The following is a 19,994-nucleotide window of genomic DNA, read 5'->3' on the forward strand; positions in this document are numbered from 1 at the left end:
TCTATATGATTCTAAGAACTTTATTGGCAAAAACCTGATCAGCACTTATGACTGGGTGAGAAAAAAAATAGAAGCTCTGTTTTGATTTGCTCCAAAATAATATACCTGGAGAGAGGAGAACAGAGCAAGTTGTGAGATAAGAGGGTTATGAATGAAATAAGAGTGACTAGATGACAGGTCCGTGGAAGTTCATTGTTACTGCTCTATTTATTTTCATAATAGAACAAAATGTCCTTGCCCTGAAAACCACAGCACTTAAATAATCTTGGTCACTACTTCTAAAAACATTAAGAATGGTTTTATTTAAAACGACAACAAAATAAATGGACAGCAGTAACTGAGAGGTTAAATATTAGACTAAATTAAACATGATATAACAATGTCTAAGCTGGCCAGACATAGAATACATATGTCTGTATGTTGGCTTCTACAATGTCCACAGTTATTAATACTTTTTTAAGAGGTATTTCTATTTATGAGATCTCTATAAAAAACGTGGAATAATACAGAAAAGGTCAGAAAAAAAAATCAGTAGGTGTATCATCTTACCTTTTTCTTGTTTTTCATTCCATGAAGTTTGCATGTTTAATTTTTATCATGTATGATATTTGCATTTGTATGTTCTAACCATTTTCCTTCTAACATTATATCAGGCATTTCCCAGATTCTAAATTCAATTAAAGCATTTAACATTTCTAATATTTAGCTTGAAAAAATGTGCTATTTTAAATATTCACCTGAGTGAAAGAAAAGCCTTGTGTATATGTGGGATGGTTTATGTAAGCATATTCCCTAGAAGATCATTTACTGCTTCAAAGAACTTCAGTATTAAGAACAATGAGAACCTTTTCTAATTATAAAAGTGACACACAGATCTGGAAAAATATATAGAAAAGGATAGTGGAAAAGAAAATCATCTTAATTATGTAATCCAGAAATAAAACAATTTTCTTTCTATTCTTTCACTTCACTGTGAAAATGAAAACAAATACTGTTCTGAACTTGGGAAAGTTATCTAACCTTTTTGAGCCTCTACATTCTCATCTATCCAGTGAAAGCAGCAGTAAATGAAATCATTCCAGTGACAAGCTTAACAAAGGATCCAATATCTAAGTAAGCCTTCAAATATTAACTATTATTATTCCACTGAAAATTGCTGATTTATATTATCCATCCATTTTCCTATAATCTTTCCTCTTTTTTTAAAGTTTTAAAATTTTTTTTAATGTTTTTCTTTGAGACAGAGAGACAGCATAAGTGGGGGAAGGGCAGAGAGAGAGAGACAGAGAGACAGACAGAGAATCCGAAGCACGCTCCAGGCTCTGAGCTGTCAGCACACAGCCCCATGCGGGTCTCGAACTCATCAATTGAGAGATCGTGACCTGAGCCGAAGTTGGATGCTCAACCAGCTGAGCCACCCAGGCACCCCTAAAGGTTGTTTTTAATAATAGGGCTATAATACCTTTTCCTAGCATATGTTGCAATCCCCCCCTCCAAGTTTATCATTTGCCTTTCTGTTTTCTCCAGTGATTTAAAATTTTCTGCAAACTTAAAAAAAAAAAAAATTAACTATAGGGCACATGGGTGGCTCAGTCAGTTAAGCAACATTCTTGATTTCGGCTCAGATCATGATCTCATGGTTCGTGGGTTCGAGCCCTGCATCAGGCTCTGCAGTGACAGAGCCTGCTTGGAATTCTCTGTCCCTTCCTCACTTGTGGGTGCGCACACTCTTTCTCTCTCAAAATAAATAAACTTAAAAAAAATTTTTTTTAATTAACTGAGAAATACTTCTCATTTCTTTCAGTACTTCTGTAACAAATCCCTTCTAATTTCAGATAGGGTCATCAAGGAAGTTCTTTCTGAAGGTGTAACATGAGGGTACAGACTGGTAAGAAAGAAGCCAACCATGCATGTATCTGGGGCAAAATCACTGTAGTTTGTAAAGGGAACATTAAACTACTTCTTTCCATATTAAGCTCTTATTTCTATTTAACTGTGCCAAGAACTTCCTGAACATATTTCAAGAGTGGTAATACTAGGTTTGTTATTAATTTCGTAAGATGACCTGGGTATGTCTCCATATTTATATTCTGCAACAATTTATATTTAAAATTTACTTAAAAAAAAACCCTATAGGATGAACTTTCTGAATACTTCTTCAGGTAATGGTCTATGTAAATTTTCTGTCTTATTTAATTCAATTTTGCTCATCTCAATTCTAGAATTTAGTCCATTTTATTTGGAGATGCTAAATGTATTTATAATATAGAAACCTAAGCTATCTCTTTGTCTAAATAGATGCTCTGACCCAATATTCCTCTTGTATCTGTTCTTGCCCAAGACCATCTCTAGGAATTACATATTCAGTACAAGATTTTTTTTTTTAATTCATTTGGTTGTCCTTGTTTCTTGAAATGTATTTTTTTTCCTGTCATTTGACTTGAATATTTTCTTTCTCATTTAACAATAAAAGCATTCAGCCTGTAGATTTGATCTATATGTGATGTTGGCTATCTTCATGTCTCCTAAGTCTAATTCATAACACTTAAACTTTACCTTTTTTGATGAAATACTGATTTCTAAATGTAGACTCTCTGGGGTAGTTACTGTGGGAGAAAAGGAATAGTTACTTTTAGAGTTCTATTACCTTATGCCACAAAACGTACCCTAAGTAAAATTTGCTTTTTTAACATTTGTAGTCTCACTGTAGCTGAGTAGCAATTTGATCCACTGAAAGTATGACCAATTTTTGTGACATAGTCTATAAATATCTAAGAAGATACTGGTAATGCAACTTATTAGGTGGTAATTTCTTTTTTTTTTTGACTAATAATTTGTCATGTAATAATGGCTCCTCAAAATGTTTCTATCTTTATTGTTAACAGTTTAAAAATTTTGGTTCTGTATTTATTGTATCAAGTTTATTAAGTTTTGTACCTCTAGTATAGAATATATCTTTTATGAAAATCAATTTATGTTTGTCCTTTTAGTGTCTTTGCCTTAAGGTTAACTTTGGCATCAATAATACCTGTTATTGGGGACTTCTATTCAACGTTTACATGGCATTTTTGTCAATTCTTTAATTTTACCTTATATTTTGTTAGATTTCTTATAAAGAACATAAAGCAGTGTCATAGACACAGCCTTTACATAACAGATTCCTGTTTTATAGTTTACTAATCATGTGGCACTGTGTTTGTCATTTAAATTTTCTCAAGTTTCTCTTTACTCACTTCCTCTTCCTTTATTATAACTTCTTCATATCTATTAAGCACCCAACAAATGACAATTTTTATATATTCTGGGATTAGATTTTTAAAATCTAAGTGTCTTTGCTTTTTAATGAAAAAAATTCATGTACTTACATGTTATTCAAGATCTCATTTTTAATCACTTTATTTTACAACATGTAAGTACCAATTTTTTATGTTTTATGCTGATTTTACTTGCTCTTATCTCTTATCAAATACTGTGATGCAAAACACTGTGAGGGAAAATTACTTAGAAGACAAACACTCTGTTTTTCATTGTGCTAGTAGGAGACAATTTTTGTGGTGATGGTCTAGTTCAAAATTGCTTTTTCTCTGTGAATCTCTCAAAGCTCTGTTTGTTCTACCTGATCTGATCAGCTAACTATGGTCAGCTGATTAAGGAGGGATTATCTCTCTCCTAGGAGTTTTAGAGTCTGAGTCATGTTTTTTGGGTTTTTGTTTTGTTTTGAAGTAGGCTCCATGCCCAATGTGGGGCTCCAACTCACGACCCTGAGGTCAAGCATCGCATGCTCTACTGACTGAGCCAGCCAGGTACCTCCCTGAGTCATGTTAAAAAATGCAAACTGAGGTCTGGGTGCAAGGAACTCAAGGATGCTGAATGTCAGAGTCATCCTTGATTTTGTCTTGGCTGTTTCCAATCTCCTCTGAATCTGTGATTTCTTCCAATTTCCTTCCAGTATATTCTTGTTTGTTTAAAGTGGTCATGGCTGATTACTATTGGTTACAACCAAAAGTATCTTATATCAATAATATTAAATTATCTTATTTCATTTTTTAAACTGTTTAACGAGTTCTTACTGCTGAATCATTAGTGTGCAGGTGGAGTGTATTTTTGAAGATATTTAACAAGAAAGGTATGTAACATATTTTTGAAATCCTTGCATTATCTGTTAACTTTACATATTTGACAGCCCAACAAGGGCACAACAATCTTGAATTAAATGCTTTTTTCCCAAAGATCTAGATAATGCTTTATGCGGTTATACTGACATTAAGATGCCCATGTAAACTGAAAACTGTCAGTACCACACCTGTGCATTTTTAAAGTTCCACAGGTAATTCTTTCTGGCTTGGGAACCACTGCCATAAACTGTAGTGCTAGAGTGATATGAGTTGAGACTTTTTATGTTGCTTCATTGGCCCTGACTGACCTGTTTTTTCTGATGTTTTTCTTTTAAGTTTATTTATCTTTATTTCTGACAGAGATAGAGAGCAGAAGCAGGGGAGGGGCAGAGAGAGCGGGAGACACAGAATCCGAAACAGGCTTTAGGCTCCGGGCTGTCAGTGCACAGCCCGACGTGGGGATCAAATCTACAAACCATGATATCATGACCTGAGCTGAAGTCGGACGCTTAACTGACTGAGCCAACCAGGTGCCCCTCTGATTTTTAAAATCAGTTTATTTAGATGTTCACTTATCGTCTACGGAGACGATTTTTGCACACATTCACTGCCACCATACACAGAAGTATGACTCTTTGTATCATGTACAATTTTAATTTTCTGTATGATGTTTTGACATCTTAAAAAACCTTTCTGGCTTGGTAAAGACTTCCCCCTATGGAGCTAGACAATTCTTAGATAGCAAAAGGCCCAGCATGCTTTGATATGCAAACTAACCAATCCAGAGTCAAACCTCTTCTATCTAGTCTGTGCACCCCAGGAAGCAGTATTGCTTTGCCTTAATCATTTCAGGGCCAGGTACCAGGCAACCAGCTAGAGACCATACCTATAGCCCAAAGCCCACTGAAATTACTCAAACTAGTCAACCCTAAACTATTTTCACCCTGTCATGCCTTGCCTTTCCTGTGGAAAGCCTCATCAAGGCTGCAGCCTAAGCATTCTCCTTGCTCTTGTCTTCTGTCTCCTCACCACCCTTATGTTTTTCCGTATTTTTCCATGGCCTTAAGTGGTGTTGTATGCCTCCTGTCTCTAGGACCTGTGAGTATAATACACTTTGTTTTCCCAAGCCTCTCCTGTGTCTCCTCTTATATACCTGCACCTGACTGACCATCTCATAAAAGAACACAAGACAACCTTCTTCCCACCATCTTTTCCAACTATTATTTTAAATATTGCTAGTGGCTGAAGTATTAATCCCAGTCTGAACACTATCCAAGTTCCTCAACAGTAGAATAAAGAAATAAACTACAGTATATTTACACAATGGACTACTATCCTGGCATGAAAAGGAACAACTATATACACAGTGTTGCATGAACAAAGCCAGACACACAAAAAAGTATGCACTGTATGATTCCATTTATATAAGGTACGAAAACAGATGTGCAGTTTTAAGTCAAGGTACTTGTTACCTTTCGAGAGGGGGTTAGGCAGTGACTGGAGTACACGAGAGACTTTCTGTGATGTGACAATGTTTTATTCCTTAATACAGGGGCAGTGCTCATTTTGTGAAAATCTATCAAGCTGTGTTCATCAAGTGTGCACTTTTCTATATGTATATTATACTTTAATAAAAGTTAACAAGAAAACATGGTATATAGATACAAGAGAATATTACTCAGCTTAAAAAGAAAGGAAATTCTGACACATGCTACAACATGGATGCACCTGGGAGCCATTAAGCTAAGTAAATAAGCCAGGCACGAAAGGACAAGTACTGTATGATTCCACTTTTATGAGGCCTTATAGTAGTCAGATTCACAGACAGAAACCCTGGTAGTTGCCATGCGGATGGGGGAAGGGAAAGTGAGACATTGCTGTTCAAATACACAGAGTTTCAGTTTTGCAAAATAAAAAGATTTCTGGAAATTGGTTGCACAGCAATGTGAATGTACTTAACACTACTGAACCACACAATAATGGTCAAGATGGTATTATATAATGTGTATTCTATCATAATTTACTGTATTTTTTAAAGCTAATAATGACAGCACACTACTTTCTTGCTGCGAAAGTACATACCCAAGCATATTAGAACTATGTAAAAGTAAGAGCAAACAGGCTCTAAGGCAACAGCCTCTATAGGGGACTCCAGTAAAGTATACACACTTCAAAGTACAGATGTAGAGGCAATTATATCAGCTGCCTAGAAACAAGGGGACAGACCTGCAGAAGGGAAAATGGGGGAGGAAGGTCACATGTCATACATTCTCAAGTTCTTAATTGTAATCGAGATAGTTACCAATTTTAATATAAAAAGAAGTATGATGATTAGATGAAATACTAATTTCTTCAATAAGGACAGTATTTTCTTGATTTCAAAACAAGAGGAATGAAAATGAAGGAAAACCTACCTTCTATGTAATTCAAAACTACCTGATATAAGATAGTTGAAAGTACTAGACAAAAACATTATATTCAGATTTTTACTGGTTCACTTTTCATGTCAGAGTATTATTAGTACACAAGCCTCAAAGGATCGAAATCAAATGAGAAATTTTTAAGTACGTATTCAACCTACCTATTTGTTCCCCTAAGACCAGGCATTGTTTTGGTATTGGAGCTCCAAATACCATTCCCCGAAGTTTATCCATTGGAGGAGCTTTATTCTGAAGGCCCCCAAACTTTCCGTTACTTCGAATGCGATCTCCATCTCTGGTGAGCAGTGTAGGGCAGTGTGTAATTTTAACAACCTATTGTAAGCAAATGAATATTAATTAGTGAGCCTATAAAATGTATCTCAATTGTTCTAATAAAGAGGAAATCACTTAAGGGTTCTGAGATTAGAAATGACATGATCACGCTAGTATTTTCACAAAATAAGTTAGTGAAGTTTAAGATGAACTGGGGTAAAAACCCAGAGGCACTGAGATGAATTCGATTACTTCTCAAGTGTCAGCCTAAGCTGGAATAGTGACACAGCACATGGAAAAGTGAAACTGATGGCTTGACTGATAAGAGGAAGGAAGAGAGGGGGCACTTGCTTCTGAAAGCCACGGCAGTACCAGGGCAGCATCATCACTAGCTCTGTTTTCTTCTGTTAGATAGAAGTTTTCCAGATGACCAAAGGATACCAAGAGCATGACACCAAAGACTACAGACAGAAAAGCACAGGGTTGAATCATTAGAGGACAAAACTGTAATTTCAACTATGGGAAGAAAAAGAGCTAGTAATGTCAGAGTTGGGAGGACTAGAATTATGTAGTAAAGCCAAGTCATGGAATGGAAGTAGGAAGGGTTAGTGAAGAATTCTAATGCTTCAGAGAAGTCAGAATAAAAGAAAGACACTGGGTTTAGTATTTCATGATTTTTAAAAATGTTTTTTTCAAAAAAGGTCTAGAAAACAGACAAAAAATAAAATGAAAAATGAGAGAAGTGGAATTCAGGTAACATCTTTTCACTACTCAAAATGTTAACACACACCACACACCACACACCACTTTGAATGTTGGGAGAGCTATGTAGAAAGGTCCTCTTGTACTAATCTGTTCTGGACAGCCATTCTCAAAGGAAATGTAACAAGTATTACAAAGCTTAATGTTTTGCATGAGCCAGCAATTCCACTTGTAAGAATTTATTCTGAAGAAAAATCACAGATGTGAACAATGTGCACTAAAACATTGTTTTAATAAAAGATATGAAACTTGCATGTCTCAACAAGTTACATAAATTATGGTACATATACACAGTGAAATAAAATGCATACTTTAAAAAAATGACTGAAGAACACAACAATATGTAAAAATGCCTAATTCAATCTAATATTGGGGTTAAAGAGTCTCTGAATTATAAAAATAAAATATTAAATAAAATTTGACTTTTTTAAAAATGAAAAATAGCAACAAATGAAAAACGTAATATAAAATCATGACTAGTATTTATTCTTTTAATATTAATTCTATGGGTACTTTACAAATGTTTTCCCACTGAGGTGGATACTTTTTAAAAAATTTAAATGCAGGGGGGTGTCTGGGTAGCTCAGTCAGGTAAGCATCTGACTTTGGCTTAGGTTATGATCTCATGGTTTGTGGGTTCGAGCCCCGCACTGTTAGTGCAGAGCCCTCCTGGGATTCTTTCTTCTCTCTCTGTCCATCCCCAGCTTGTGAGTGCATGCAAGCTCTCTCTCAAAATAAATAAATAAATAAAAATAATAAATAAGCAAATAACTTAAAAAAAAATTAAATGCAGGGGTGCCTGGCTCAGTAGAGCATGCAACTCTTGATCTCTGGGTTTTAAGTCTGAGCCCCACACTGGGTGTAGAAATTACTTAACAGTAAAAAATCTCAAAAAAAATTTAAACGCAGTAAGAAGAAAATCTGTGGTAAACTCTGGTAAAATAAATCTTTTTGTTTTACTACAAGCAGGCACAACTTTCTTAGTTTTGGTTTGAATTTGCAGATTTCTTTTCTTCTTTTTTTTTTTAAGTTTTATTTATTTATTTTGAGACAGAGAGTGTGAGAGCAGGGGAGGGGCAGAGAGAGAATCCCAAGTAGGCCCCATAATGTCAGCGTGGAGCCCCACATGGGGCTTGATCCCACAAACTCCGAGATCATGACCGGAGCCTAAATGAAGAGTCAGATGCTTAACCAAGTCACCCAAGCGTCCCTGGATTTATGTTTTCTTTAAGTGAACATTAAAAATACAAACTGTATTCATGTACTATCCATTTATCAGGATTCATGCAATGTTTTTAAGGATTTGATACCATCTTAAATAACACACACACTCAAATTTATTTACAGACTTGTCCATTTCTTGTCAGTAGAATGACAATATGAGTTTATAAGCCTCCAGGAAAAAGGATAGTTTGGCTCCCTTTCAGAACAGTTCTGCAAATACTACTTTCATGGACAGTTTCAACTCTTAAAGTATCCTTCAATCTTACGGTTCTACCCTCTAAGCACTGAATTTGGACAAAAAAGATGATGACACCTTTTGCCAATTCAGTGAGTGAGCAAAAGCCGTATAGCTCTGGGAAACTACCTGCCCTGGGGACTAGGAAGGGGTGAAATAAAAACAAGGGGTTGACTCTGTAGAAATTGCATAAAGCATTCAAGAAGAGAAAACAGTGACAAACTACCAAAAACAATGTTACAAAGGGATGCCATAAATGCCTTTTCTCATAAGAGCTTTAGAACAGTACTTAACTGGTGGAATTATAAGACCTGATTCAAAACTTTGGAAGCAAAGCAATCAGTATTTGCTATACTAGTTATGAGGAACGTAAAAAAATTTCAGCCATTAGATTCTTCAAATATTGCCTTATGATCTTTTTCTCCCTCCACTCTGGCACTGTAATTAGACTTTTTTTTTTTAGATTTTCTCATTCTGTCCTCCATGACTCTCAACTTCCTCCTCCTCTTACAGTCATTCCTTCCCCATAGGCTGCAGTCTGCACAATTTTTCTGACCTATGTTCCGATTCACTAATTCTCTATTATACTGTTTAACCTTCCCAGTATTTCATGTTTATGTGTGTTTTCTAGTTTTAGAAGCTCGTTTGATTTTCTCAAGTCAACTTGCTCTTTTCTTATTTTTGGCACTTTTCTTGAATTTTATTAAACATATTTAAGAAAAATATTTGCTTTTACATTCACTATGGAAATTATTTCAAGTTTGAGATAAAGGTGAATTCTTCCAGAGACAATCTGTTTCCTCCAATCAGATATCTAAGGACACAGAGGCCAATTTATTTATATTGATGAATTCTCAGGAAAATGGTTTGATTTTGTTTTTTTCCCTTTTCCACCTATTGCCAAGGTTCAAAAGAGGTAATTTTCTTGCAGTCTCCAGAGGCACTTGGAGTTGAGATCAAAGTGGCAGTTTTTTCTGTTCAACTTACACTAAGGTTTAGCCCTTTGGGGGATCCAGTTTATTGGGAAAGGGATCTTTTATCATATTCCCCACTCTGGTTAAAGCCCTGGGTTTTGCCTCTTACCCTCTGAGTCTCTCAAAGGAATGAAAAATGATGCTCTAGTTCAATTACTTTGACAAATGTTCTCTAGGCAAATCCTGGCTTTAGAGTTCTGTTTATCTGAGTTCCACCTTCACTTAGAAATCTTACTTTCTTGACAGTTCATACCTTAAGATATATAACCTACGTACCCAGAAACAGCCTTTTAGTTTATCTTTGTAGGAATTTCCTCTGAGTTGTCTCTGATAGCCCTCAGTGCCTAGCACTGTGCCTGGTGGTATGCTGGAGTCAGTGTTTATCAGGTCAAGAGAGCAAACTCTCCTGAGCGTCTCATTCAGTGGCTACACATAGGCCACTGGAAGTCAGCCATGATAGGAGGATTTACACCTTGGGCAAAAGCTACAAACCAGGGTCCTATCACCCCACTCACCAGAGAGCCAGTTGTTCAACATTTAATAGCATCCACTATGTCTCATACACAGTTAAGTGTCTAAATACTGACTGAACTAGAATCTTCCAGTTATTCTCCAATTTGTTACTTCTATTCTCACTAGTAAGCTTTCATGTTGTCATGACATTTAATGGGTATGACTTCTACTCTATAATTTAGGATATATACACATTCTAACCACTACCAGAATATAGTACCTTCTCCATCCACAAGTGTTCGCTGGTACAGTATGTTACAAGTCATTATTGGGCTCCCATGGAAACATTCATCAATATGCCAAATACTACTCCCCAATTAGTTGCGTAATTTTCAGTAATCTCGCTAACTTAGCTCTCCTAAATCAGAGTACATTTACTATTTCTTCTTAACTGGGTGCAAAGAAAAACTTCTCGGTTCTAGTTCTGCCATAAATGGATGTGATTTGGTACACATCCATGATTTTTCCTGAGCTTAAGAAGAGCCCTTTGAAAAGCCATCCTTCAGAGACTTCTCATTTAGAAAGTGAGAGCATATCATCTCTAAGGTACCCATGATTCTAGAATACACTATTTGTAGATACTGGCTAGTATTTTAAACTGGCCTCTGTTTTCTCTTACATAATTGCAAATATTCTTACTCATTTTCAGTTATAGTAATCTGAGAGCCTATAATGTTTTTCATACATGTTTACTACCTGGTATTTCCGAACTCCTAACACTATACTTACTAAACTTAATACTTCTTTTGTATCAAAGAATTCAAGACCTCTGGATCTCAGATACAGACAGAACTTTCCTTTACTGGAATTTTACCATATTCCAGGCTCTTAGCTTAATGCTTTATGTGCATTATTTTATTCAATCTCTGGAAGTGCCCTTTGAAAAGCCATCCTTCAGAGGTTTCCTTTTTTATAAGTAAAACTTAAAAGTAATATAGAAGTGATAATCCTTAGCACATCCAACAGTAGACAACATATTCTTTCAGTTTGTTTAAAGTAACACAAGAATATTTTTAAATTAACTAAAACATTTTTTGAGTATAGCTGACACATATTACATTAGTTTCAAGCTACAACATAGTGATTTGACATCTCTATATGTTTTGCTGTGCTAACCATAAGTGTAGCTACCATCTGTCATCATACATCGCTATCACAGTATAACAGACTAAATTCCCTATGATGTCTTTTAATCTCATAGTTTATTCATTCCATAACTGGAAGTCTGTATCTCCCACTCCTCTCTACTCATTTTTCCCTTCCCCTCACCACCATAAGCTTATTCTTTAAGACAGTAACATCTTACACATAATTTTGCAACTTTTCAACAAAATATATTTTATACATCTTCCTTGTTAGGAGAAGGAAATTTATTATATTCTTTTTAACAGCAACATATACTCTACTGTATACATTACTATAATGGAATTGCCCAATTTTAAATGATGGACATTTAAGACTGTTTCCAAAGTTTCCCGTTTTAAATTCTTTTAATACCCTAATAGATATTCTTGTGCACATCTTCATATACTTGTGGGAGTGTGTCTGTAAGATAAATTATTTTAACACTTTGTGATGGTATAAAGATGGCTGCAAATTCTTTGCCCCTTCTCCCATGGAGAAGGGAGAGTCTATTCCCACCTCCCCACCTACCCCCTTGGATCTGGGCTGGCCAGATTCTGAGCTATGAAATGTACTTTCTGAGGATGGGACTTAAGAGACCTACAGCTTCTGTCTTAACTGCTTGGAACACCCCTTCTTGGAACCCAGATGCCATTTGAAAAAACCCAAGCAGTCACAAGAAGAGACTCACATGAAAAGACCCACGTGTGTCAGCCTACAGCCCCAGCTGAGTGCCCAGCCAGCAGCCAGTATCAACTAGTCAGTATGAGTAGGAGATAAAGTAGGAAATAATTTCAAGGAAATTAATAATAATAAGGGAAATAAGAAAATAAAAATAATGTCAATGAAATATTTCTAACCCTGGACATGCTAGGTGATTTTTCATCTCCAGCCTGCTCAGTAACCAAAATGTTCTTCAAAAAGAAATGAAGAACCTCAGAACAAAGATCAAACCCAGTGCCTCGCCAGTAAAATGTATCCTAAGGGTCAAAATGAAATTAAAGATGTTCCTTTGTTAAGACCTCAGATATAAGGCCCTGCTTCCTAGATTCTTAGGTAGACAAAAGGGTTTCTTAAAAAAAAAAAATTTTTTTTTAAATAGGTCCACGTCCAGCATGGAGCCCAATGTGGGGCTTGAACTCACAACCCTGAGATCAAGACCTGAGCTGAGATTGAGAGTTGGATGGCTAATTGACTGAGCCACCCAGACACCCCTAAAAATTCTTAATGGCATTATACCACAACACCCTGGGGTGGCAGTTTGAGAATAGTGACAACAGAAGATAGTGCCAGCTGAGCCTCTGACCAGACTCGGCTGAATTCCCAGAAAGTAACCAGCACCAAATGCCAGCTGTGTGAGTGAGGCACTCTGGAGTTCCCACCATCCCAAGTGTAACTAGACAACACTCCAACTAGCTAACACTATTTGGAGACACCCACAGAGACCTGAAAACTAATATGCTGTTATTGTTTAAAGCTACTAACCTTTGCAGTGCTTGCTAGGAAGCGATAACTGAAACATTTATATTGCCAAACTGCCCTTCAAACGTGTTATGGATTGAATTGTGTCCCTCAAAGTTCCTATGTTAATGTCTTAACCCCTCAGGTCCTCAAATGTGATCTTACTTGAAGATAGCGTCTTTATAGAAGTCATCAAATTAAAATGAGGTTATAAGGTTGGGCCCATAATCCAACAAGTGGTGTCTCTATAAGAAGGGGACATAGATACGCATGGATGTGAAGAGACACAGGGAGGACTATCCACAAACCAAGGAAGGAGGCCTGGAATAGATCCTTTCCTCACAGCCCTCACAAAGAATCGATACTGCCCACACTTTGAATTTGGATTTCAAGCCTCTGGAAGTGTAAGTCAATGAATTTCTATTGTTTAAGCTTCTTAGTCTGTGGCACTTTGTCAAAGCAGCCCTAACAATAAGAGCTCCATCAAATTACATTTCCACAAACATTATCTGAGAATACTCTTTTTCCAATACCATCATCAACAGCAGATACTAGTTTTGAGATAATTTCAAATCCCCCAAACATGTCTCATTTTAATTTGTATCCTGGCCCATTCATTCACATACTGTGTCCAGTTTTATGCTGCTTGTCAATTTGCAGGATTTAAATTGGTTTTGAAAAGGTTAGTCATCTGAACATTATCACAAAATTATTCCTATATAGGGCCTTAAAATGTAAAACTTTAAAAACACACATTAAAAGTAGAGCTAGAAATTAAAAAAAAATTCAAATACATACCTCTTTTCTGTAATGATTGGCAGCATCCAAATTATCCAAAATAATGGTGTCTCCTAACAGCATACCGAATACTAAAAAAGTTCAATAAATTTTTTAAATTATGATATCTTTGGTCATATTAAAATGTTGGCATACAAAATTTTCTTAGAATGCTGACATCAAAATTTTACCCCTCTAACAAGAAAAAAAAAAAGAGAATTAAATATTAATAAAACTAGAACTTATAAAAAAAATAAATAACGTAAATTTCCATAACCAGTAATTTGTATATCTGGATCATAAGTCTTAACATCTTTATTATAAAGTCACTATAGGAGCACCTGGGTGGCTCAGTCAGTTGAGTGTCCAATCTCAGATCAGGTCATGATCTCACAGTTTGTGAGTTAGAGCCCCACGCTCAGCTCTTTGCTGATGGTGTGGAGCCTACTACCTTGGATTCTCTATCTTCCTCTCTGTGCCTACCACCCCCCTCGCCCCCCACTCTCTCTCAAAAATAAATAAAGTTAAAAAAAAAAATTCACAATTTCCTTTACCTGTTTCACAATGTTCTACGTTGTCTGGAAATGTTAACAAATCTCGGGCAAAGACTGGATCTCCAATGGGTTTAAAATACAATTTTCCATTTCGGTAATGAGGTAGAGGTCTGAATGAAAAGAAATTAAATACTAAAGCAAATATAAATTTTTAATTAAAAAACATAATATGAAAAGCATATGTATACGTTGCTTATCATTATTGTGGTCATTTAAATCAATTCCTTATCCACAAGTGACACTCCTAAATGATTAACTATGAAAATAATATATACTATATAAGAATATCTGTTTAGTTTTATCGGTGCTATTAAAATCAATATAAACTGCTGTTGGGTTTAACAAGGAAAAAAGAAAAGCAGCCTCAAAAGTTGCCCCTAAATGAGATGACTATTTCATGTGGAGAGTGGCCCTAGCACGGATGGGGAAAGAGGCAAGGCCCAAGACAGAGACCCATGTGAGGGAGGGAGATCGAGTACTCTGGCTCCCTGTCCTTTCCATACAGGGTACAGAATGAGCAACGGCAGCCCAGAGAGAACAATGAGATTCAAGAGATGGAGGCTAACTAGACTGTCATGACCTTTCCCTTACACATGGTGCTGGTTTTCTCAAATGTTGAAAGTAGGAGCACTGCAGGGTAGGGGTGGCTCTAGGAGCTAGTTATTAACTCAATCTGAGTAAGAAGCACAATACCAGGAATGGAGAGAATAACTAACTTCTAATGCAAACATTAGCCGCAAATACCAAATTCATACTTTCCCCTAAGTCAAATATTAACTTGGTCTTCACAGATTCTGCAGACAAAAGAGGCCCTCCTAAAGGAAAAACTATTCATACAAAAAGTATTACCCTCAATGAACACAGGAATTACTGGATTTCCTGTGTTGTTTAAAATGAGTACTGACTAGTAGCGAAGTGGGAGATTTTAAAAGCAGACAGATTTGAGTTCAAATTCTGGTTGTTTCCTCAAACCATTTTTAGATTACAAAATGAAATTAATGTTAGTTTAATAACATTCATATATAATATTAATAGAGGTCCCATTCTCCGTCAAGTCCCTATTCCTACCCAATTGTACAACTTTGTTTATAAGTCTGAGAAAATTATTCATTAATACTCCATCATACATTTTACTTTGTTTTGTTACCATTTCCTTCTAGTCTTTTAAGCTCAAAATCAGAGTACACATAAAGTATTTTTTAGATAAAAAATGCCTAATTGGTTTGCATAGTTATTCCTTAAAAACATACTTTGAAAAGTAAATGGGGAAGTAATTAAAAAAACTAGATTTATATTAAAATAATAATACAACATTCTAACTAGTCTTTTACATTTCAACTTTGCTATTGGCAGTTCCAATGCAGACCTTCTCTACCTAAATGATGACTGCTTATCTTCACAGGACATAAACAGGACAAAAGACATGAATCTACACTCCTAGTCCAAATAAAAGAGTTTTGTATTTCATCAATGATATTGACATCCTTCCTGTTACAAAAGCCAAAAACTTGCTTTGGATTTGTGTGTGCATGTGTGACTTATACACAAATAACATTTAATTGGCAAATTAAACATGCCTGGCATATTTGATTAAATTCACTGCAATACTCATCTTAATGAAGTATACTCATTTGTAAAGAAGGTAAAGATAACCTAGTTAATGTGGGTCACTGCTCAGTTTGTTTTAGGCATCTTTTACAGAAACCATTTCAAAATTAAGCACTTTGATAACAGAAAAGTGATTTCAGAAAAAAATCATTACTCCCACTTTTTTCTAACCTTTTCCAATCTGGAAGAGTCTTCTTATAAATAGAATCAAGGGGCAACACCTGCTGACGACCTTGGGTTTCATCATAGATACGACGTGCAGCATCGGTGGTCAGGGTGACAACACAGTCCATGTCACTCGCCAGATGCCAAGAAATAACCATTGCGGCTCTGTCATCTTCAATTTGTGCCAGGTGTGCAATCTACAACCCATTTTTTAAAAATCAGGTAAAAAACTTTTAAATATATAAAAATTTGATATTAAGTATTTTAAAAACCACATCTAAACAGCAAAAACTTTTCTGAAATACTCACATGAAAATTCTCAAACTATAAAAGCTTACTGGCTTAAATAGTTAACGGTCTATTCTGCTATTAAATTTTGGAAAAACTGTTTCACAGAGTAAACTCCTGTAAACTTGGCAAATGAGCAAGGAAAAAATACTTAGAATGTTATTAGCTAATTAATGATATATATGATACCTTCACTACTGGGATAGATCTTAATTGATAAAATAACCATAAAATAATATACATATATGAAGGATTAAGATTCAACTAAACATAAATATAGTTATACATCACATACCCGTCTAAGTAGACACCTCACTCCAATATACAGTATTTCTTTCAGAAAACAAATCTAAATGTCACAAATAAGAATCGTTTCTTCTGCTTATAAGAACACACTGGAACTTAGAATAAACTTACTTTCCTATTTACAAATACTTCAGTATTTGTACATTCTTCTTTTTTAACTTTTTTTTAAATGTTTTTATTTATTTTTGAAGGAGAGAGAGAGACAGAGCATGAACGGGGGAGGAGCAGAGAGAGAGGGAGACACAGAATTCGAAGCAGGCTCCAGGCTCTAAGCTGTCAGCACAAAGACCGATGCGGGGCTCGAACCCATAAACTGTGAGATCATTACCTGAGCCAAGCCAGACGCTCAACTGACTGAGCCACCCAGGCGCCCCTAGTTACAAACATTCTTGCTCAAAGTCCAACAAGATTGAAATTTTGAGGCCAGTTTCAAAACCTCATTCACTGCATCGTTATGGTAGCATCTATCCTTTACTCTTACCTGACCAGGTTGCAAAAACATGCCCTAGCAATGAAAATGTCCTGTCATTGTTAGAAACATCACAATGTCTACTCTTGTATTCCAATCCTCTAAGTTAGTGGAATAAAGGTAAGAGAGATATGCAAAGAAACTAGTACATGTAAATGAAGATTTAAAAAAATGTTCTAACAAACAAAGGAAGGATTAGAAGAGGCAAATCAAAGTAAGTGACCTCATTCTACTTGTGACCACATGTGTGAGGACAGGTGCCCATTCTGTGGTTGTTCTACAAGTACCCTGATCTTATAATTGGGTTATTTCTTAATAAAGATATAATTGGAAGTTCTCACTAGGCTCCTTAACATTACACTTTCTTCTTAAACTTTCAGGTGATGTGAAGTATATATAGGATTTTCTTTTCCAAAAACACAATCCTGTAGAAAACATGAACCATTTTTACTTGTGTACCATATACAGTGTTCTGTTCATTCAAGCTTTAACTATTTTTCAGCTCTTTTAAGCCCACCCTAGCCATTTTTCATGGATGTCATGACTTCTTTCTCAGGAATGGGAGATGAATGGCACTTAAAAGAAAGAAATGCAGACGGGATTTCAAGGTATTTGGAATTCAGGAGAGGAAGACTAAAACATCCAAGTTAACTAAGGTATTCAAAATTACAAAAATAAACACATTATAAAGTCTAGGTGAAAAATCTCCTCTTGTCCCTTACTATATTCCATAATTATTAATTCTAGTTTAGAATTATACCAGAATAAATACAAGAATTTTTTTTTTTTTTTTCCTAGAGGAATCAAGGAAGATTAAGCATGATATGGAGGGAGTAGAAATTTTTCTCTTGATGGTTAGGAGAGGACTTGTATTCTGAGAAGCCAAAGGAGAAATTATGTAAAATGAGATTTCAAAGGTTCTCCCAGATTTTTAAGATCTGTGATGAGAAATATTTGAACGGAAGACTACAATATATTTATTCTGTTGAAATTTATTTTATGCTTTGGTAAAAATCTTACCTACTGAGCAAGAATTTTGTATCAAATAACCACTGAATGTGTGGACTGTTAGCCTAACATTTAGACTAAGCTTAAATTGTAAGACTGCTTCTTCTACAAAGACTACCTCTTTCTATAAATTCTTTAAATGGGTTCTGAGGAATAACAACTTTAAAAAATATAAATCAGAATCTTGTTTTCTAATTTATGAATTTATAACTTAGTTTTTCAATTTTCATATTTTGGATTTAAGTAATAATGCAACACATTAATGGCAGTGCTACCATTATTGGTTTAGGTAGTACACACAGCTACACACTTTGAGAGTAACCATCACCCTTTCTTTTCACTGTGTAGTTGGCTTGTGGTGCTAGGAAACTGTTTATAAAGAAACTACAATGGGCTTTGGAGTCAGAAAAACCTTGGTTTATGTCTAAGTTCTGCCTCTTACTAACTATATATTGACAATTAAATTCCTGAACTTCAATATCCTCATGCAAAACCTAGAAATACTATAAAAAACTCATATAGTGGTTGTAAAAGTAGTATGATGCACATAGGTATAAAGAACACTGATTAACATTCAGACTTTGGAGACAGACTCTGCCTGGATTTGAGCCCATGCTCTGCCGCTTACCCACATGTAATGTAACCTTGAGCAAGTTTTTTTTTAATCTCTCTACCTCAGTTTCAGTTTCCTCAATTTTATTTATTTATTTATTTTTTAACGTTTATTTATTTTTGAGAGACAGAAAAAGACAGAGCATGAATGGGGGAGGAGCAGAGAAGAGAGGGAGACACAGAATCTGAAGTAAGCTCCAGGCTCTGAGCTATGAGCACAGAGCCTGATGTGGAGCTCAAACCCAGGAACTGCAAGGTCATGACCCAAGCCGAAGTAGGACGCCTAACCAACTGAGCCCACTCAGGTGCCCCTCAGTTTCCTCACTTTTAAAACAGAGGTAGGGGCGCCTGGGTGGCGCAGTCGGTTAAGCGTCCGACTTCAGCCGGGTCACAATCTCGCGGTCCGTGAGTTCGAGCCCCGCGTCAGGCTCTGGGCTGATGGCTCGGAGCCTGGAGCCTGTTTCCGATTCTGTGTCTCCCTCTCTCTCTGCCCCTCCCCCGTTCATGCTCTGTCTCTCTCTGTCCCAAAAATAAATAAAAACGTTGAAAAAAAAAATAAAAAAAAAAATAAAACAGAGGTAAAAGCAGAAAGGAGAGATGCATATGAAATGGAAAAGTTCAACAAGTAAAACACAAATACGTAATAACACCACAAACCTTAACATCATTAAAAACTAAAGGTGTTGGGGACATCTACAAGAAAAACTTTCTATAAAACAGAATGTTCAGGATTGAATAATCAAAAGATAAAAATGAAAATACAATTCATTTGACAAAAGGAAAAACCAAAGAGGCAAAGAATTAAAGAAGGATGGAACTCTTTTGGCAGCAATTATGTATGAAATTTTCTGCTATTGTTTTTTAAATTCTAGGAGCACCCCAGAACTCGCTAACATTATTAGACTGAGAGAAATTCTTACCTTTTTCTTTTGTTGTCTCACTGAGGTTTGAGTCACATGAAAAGGTCTTGGCTACCTATAAAGTCATCTGACATGAAAGCATCTCTAAGCAGGTAACAAGCCTCGGACTGAGACATACTAATTTAATTTCTGCCACAGCCCTCAAAAGTAAGAACTATGGAATTCCACAATTAGGAATTATGCCAGTT

The 19,994-nt window shown here is 35.8% G+C and overlaps 1 protein-coding gene and 1 long non-coding RNA gene across 3 annotated transcripts in view; one reads left to right on the forward strand and one right to left on the reverse strand.

Moving 5' to 3' along the window:
* Window positions 1-19,994, reverse strand: part of SMCHD1 (structural maintenance of chromosomes flexible hinge domain containing 1) — a 155,862-nt gene that overhangs the window by 11,814 nt on the left and 124,054 nt on the right. For both annotated transcript variants that reach the window (XM_025931088.2, XM_086682567.1), the window contains 4 exons: window positions 16,210-16,400; window positions 14,431-14,540; window positions 13,898-13,968; window positions 6,697-6,868 (listed from right to left, as the gene is read on the reverse strand). In XM_025931088.2, coding sequence (XP_025786873.1) covers window positions 6,697-6,868; window positions 13,898-13,968; window positions 14,431-14,540; window positions 16,210-16,400 — 544 coding nt within the window. The remainder of the gene's footprint in view (window positions 1-6,696; window positions 6,869-13,897; window positions 13,969-14,430; window positions 14,541-16,209; window positions 16,401-19,994) is intronic.
* On the forward strand, window positions 12,785-16,041 carry LOC147575523 (uncharacterized). Its single transcript, XR_015242479.1, has 3 exons — window positions 12,785-12,993; window positions 13,245-13,503; window positions 15,784-16,041. It is a non-coding gene; the product is annotated as an uncharacterized LOC147575523 (long non-coding RNA).

Source organism: Puma concolor, chromosome D3 (genome assembly GCF_028749965.1).
Source record: "Puma concolor isolate L17-30 chromosome D3, mPumCon1.1.hap2, whole genome shotgun sequence".
In the NCBI taxonomy this organism is placed as follows: domain Eukaryota; kingdom Metazoa; phylum Chordata; class Mammalia; order Carnivora; family Felidae; genus Puma; species Puma concolor.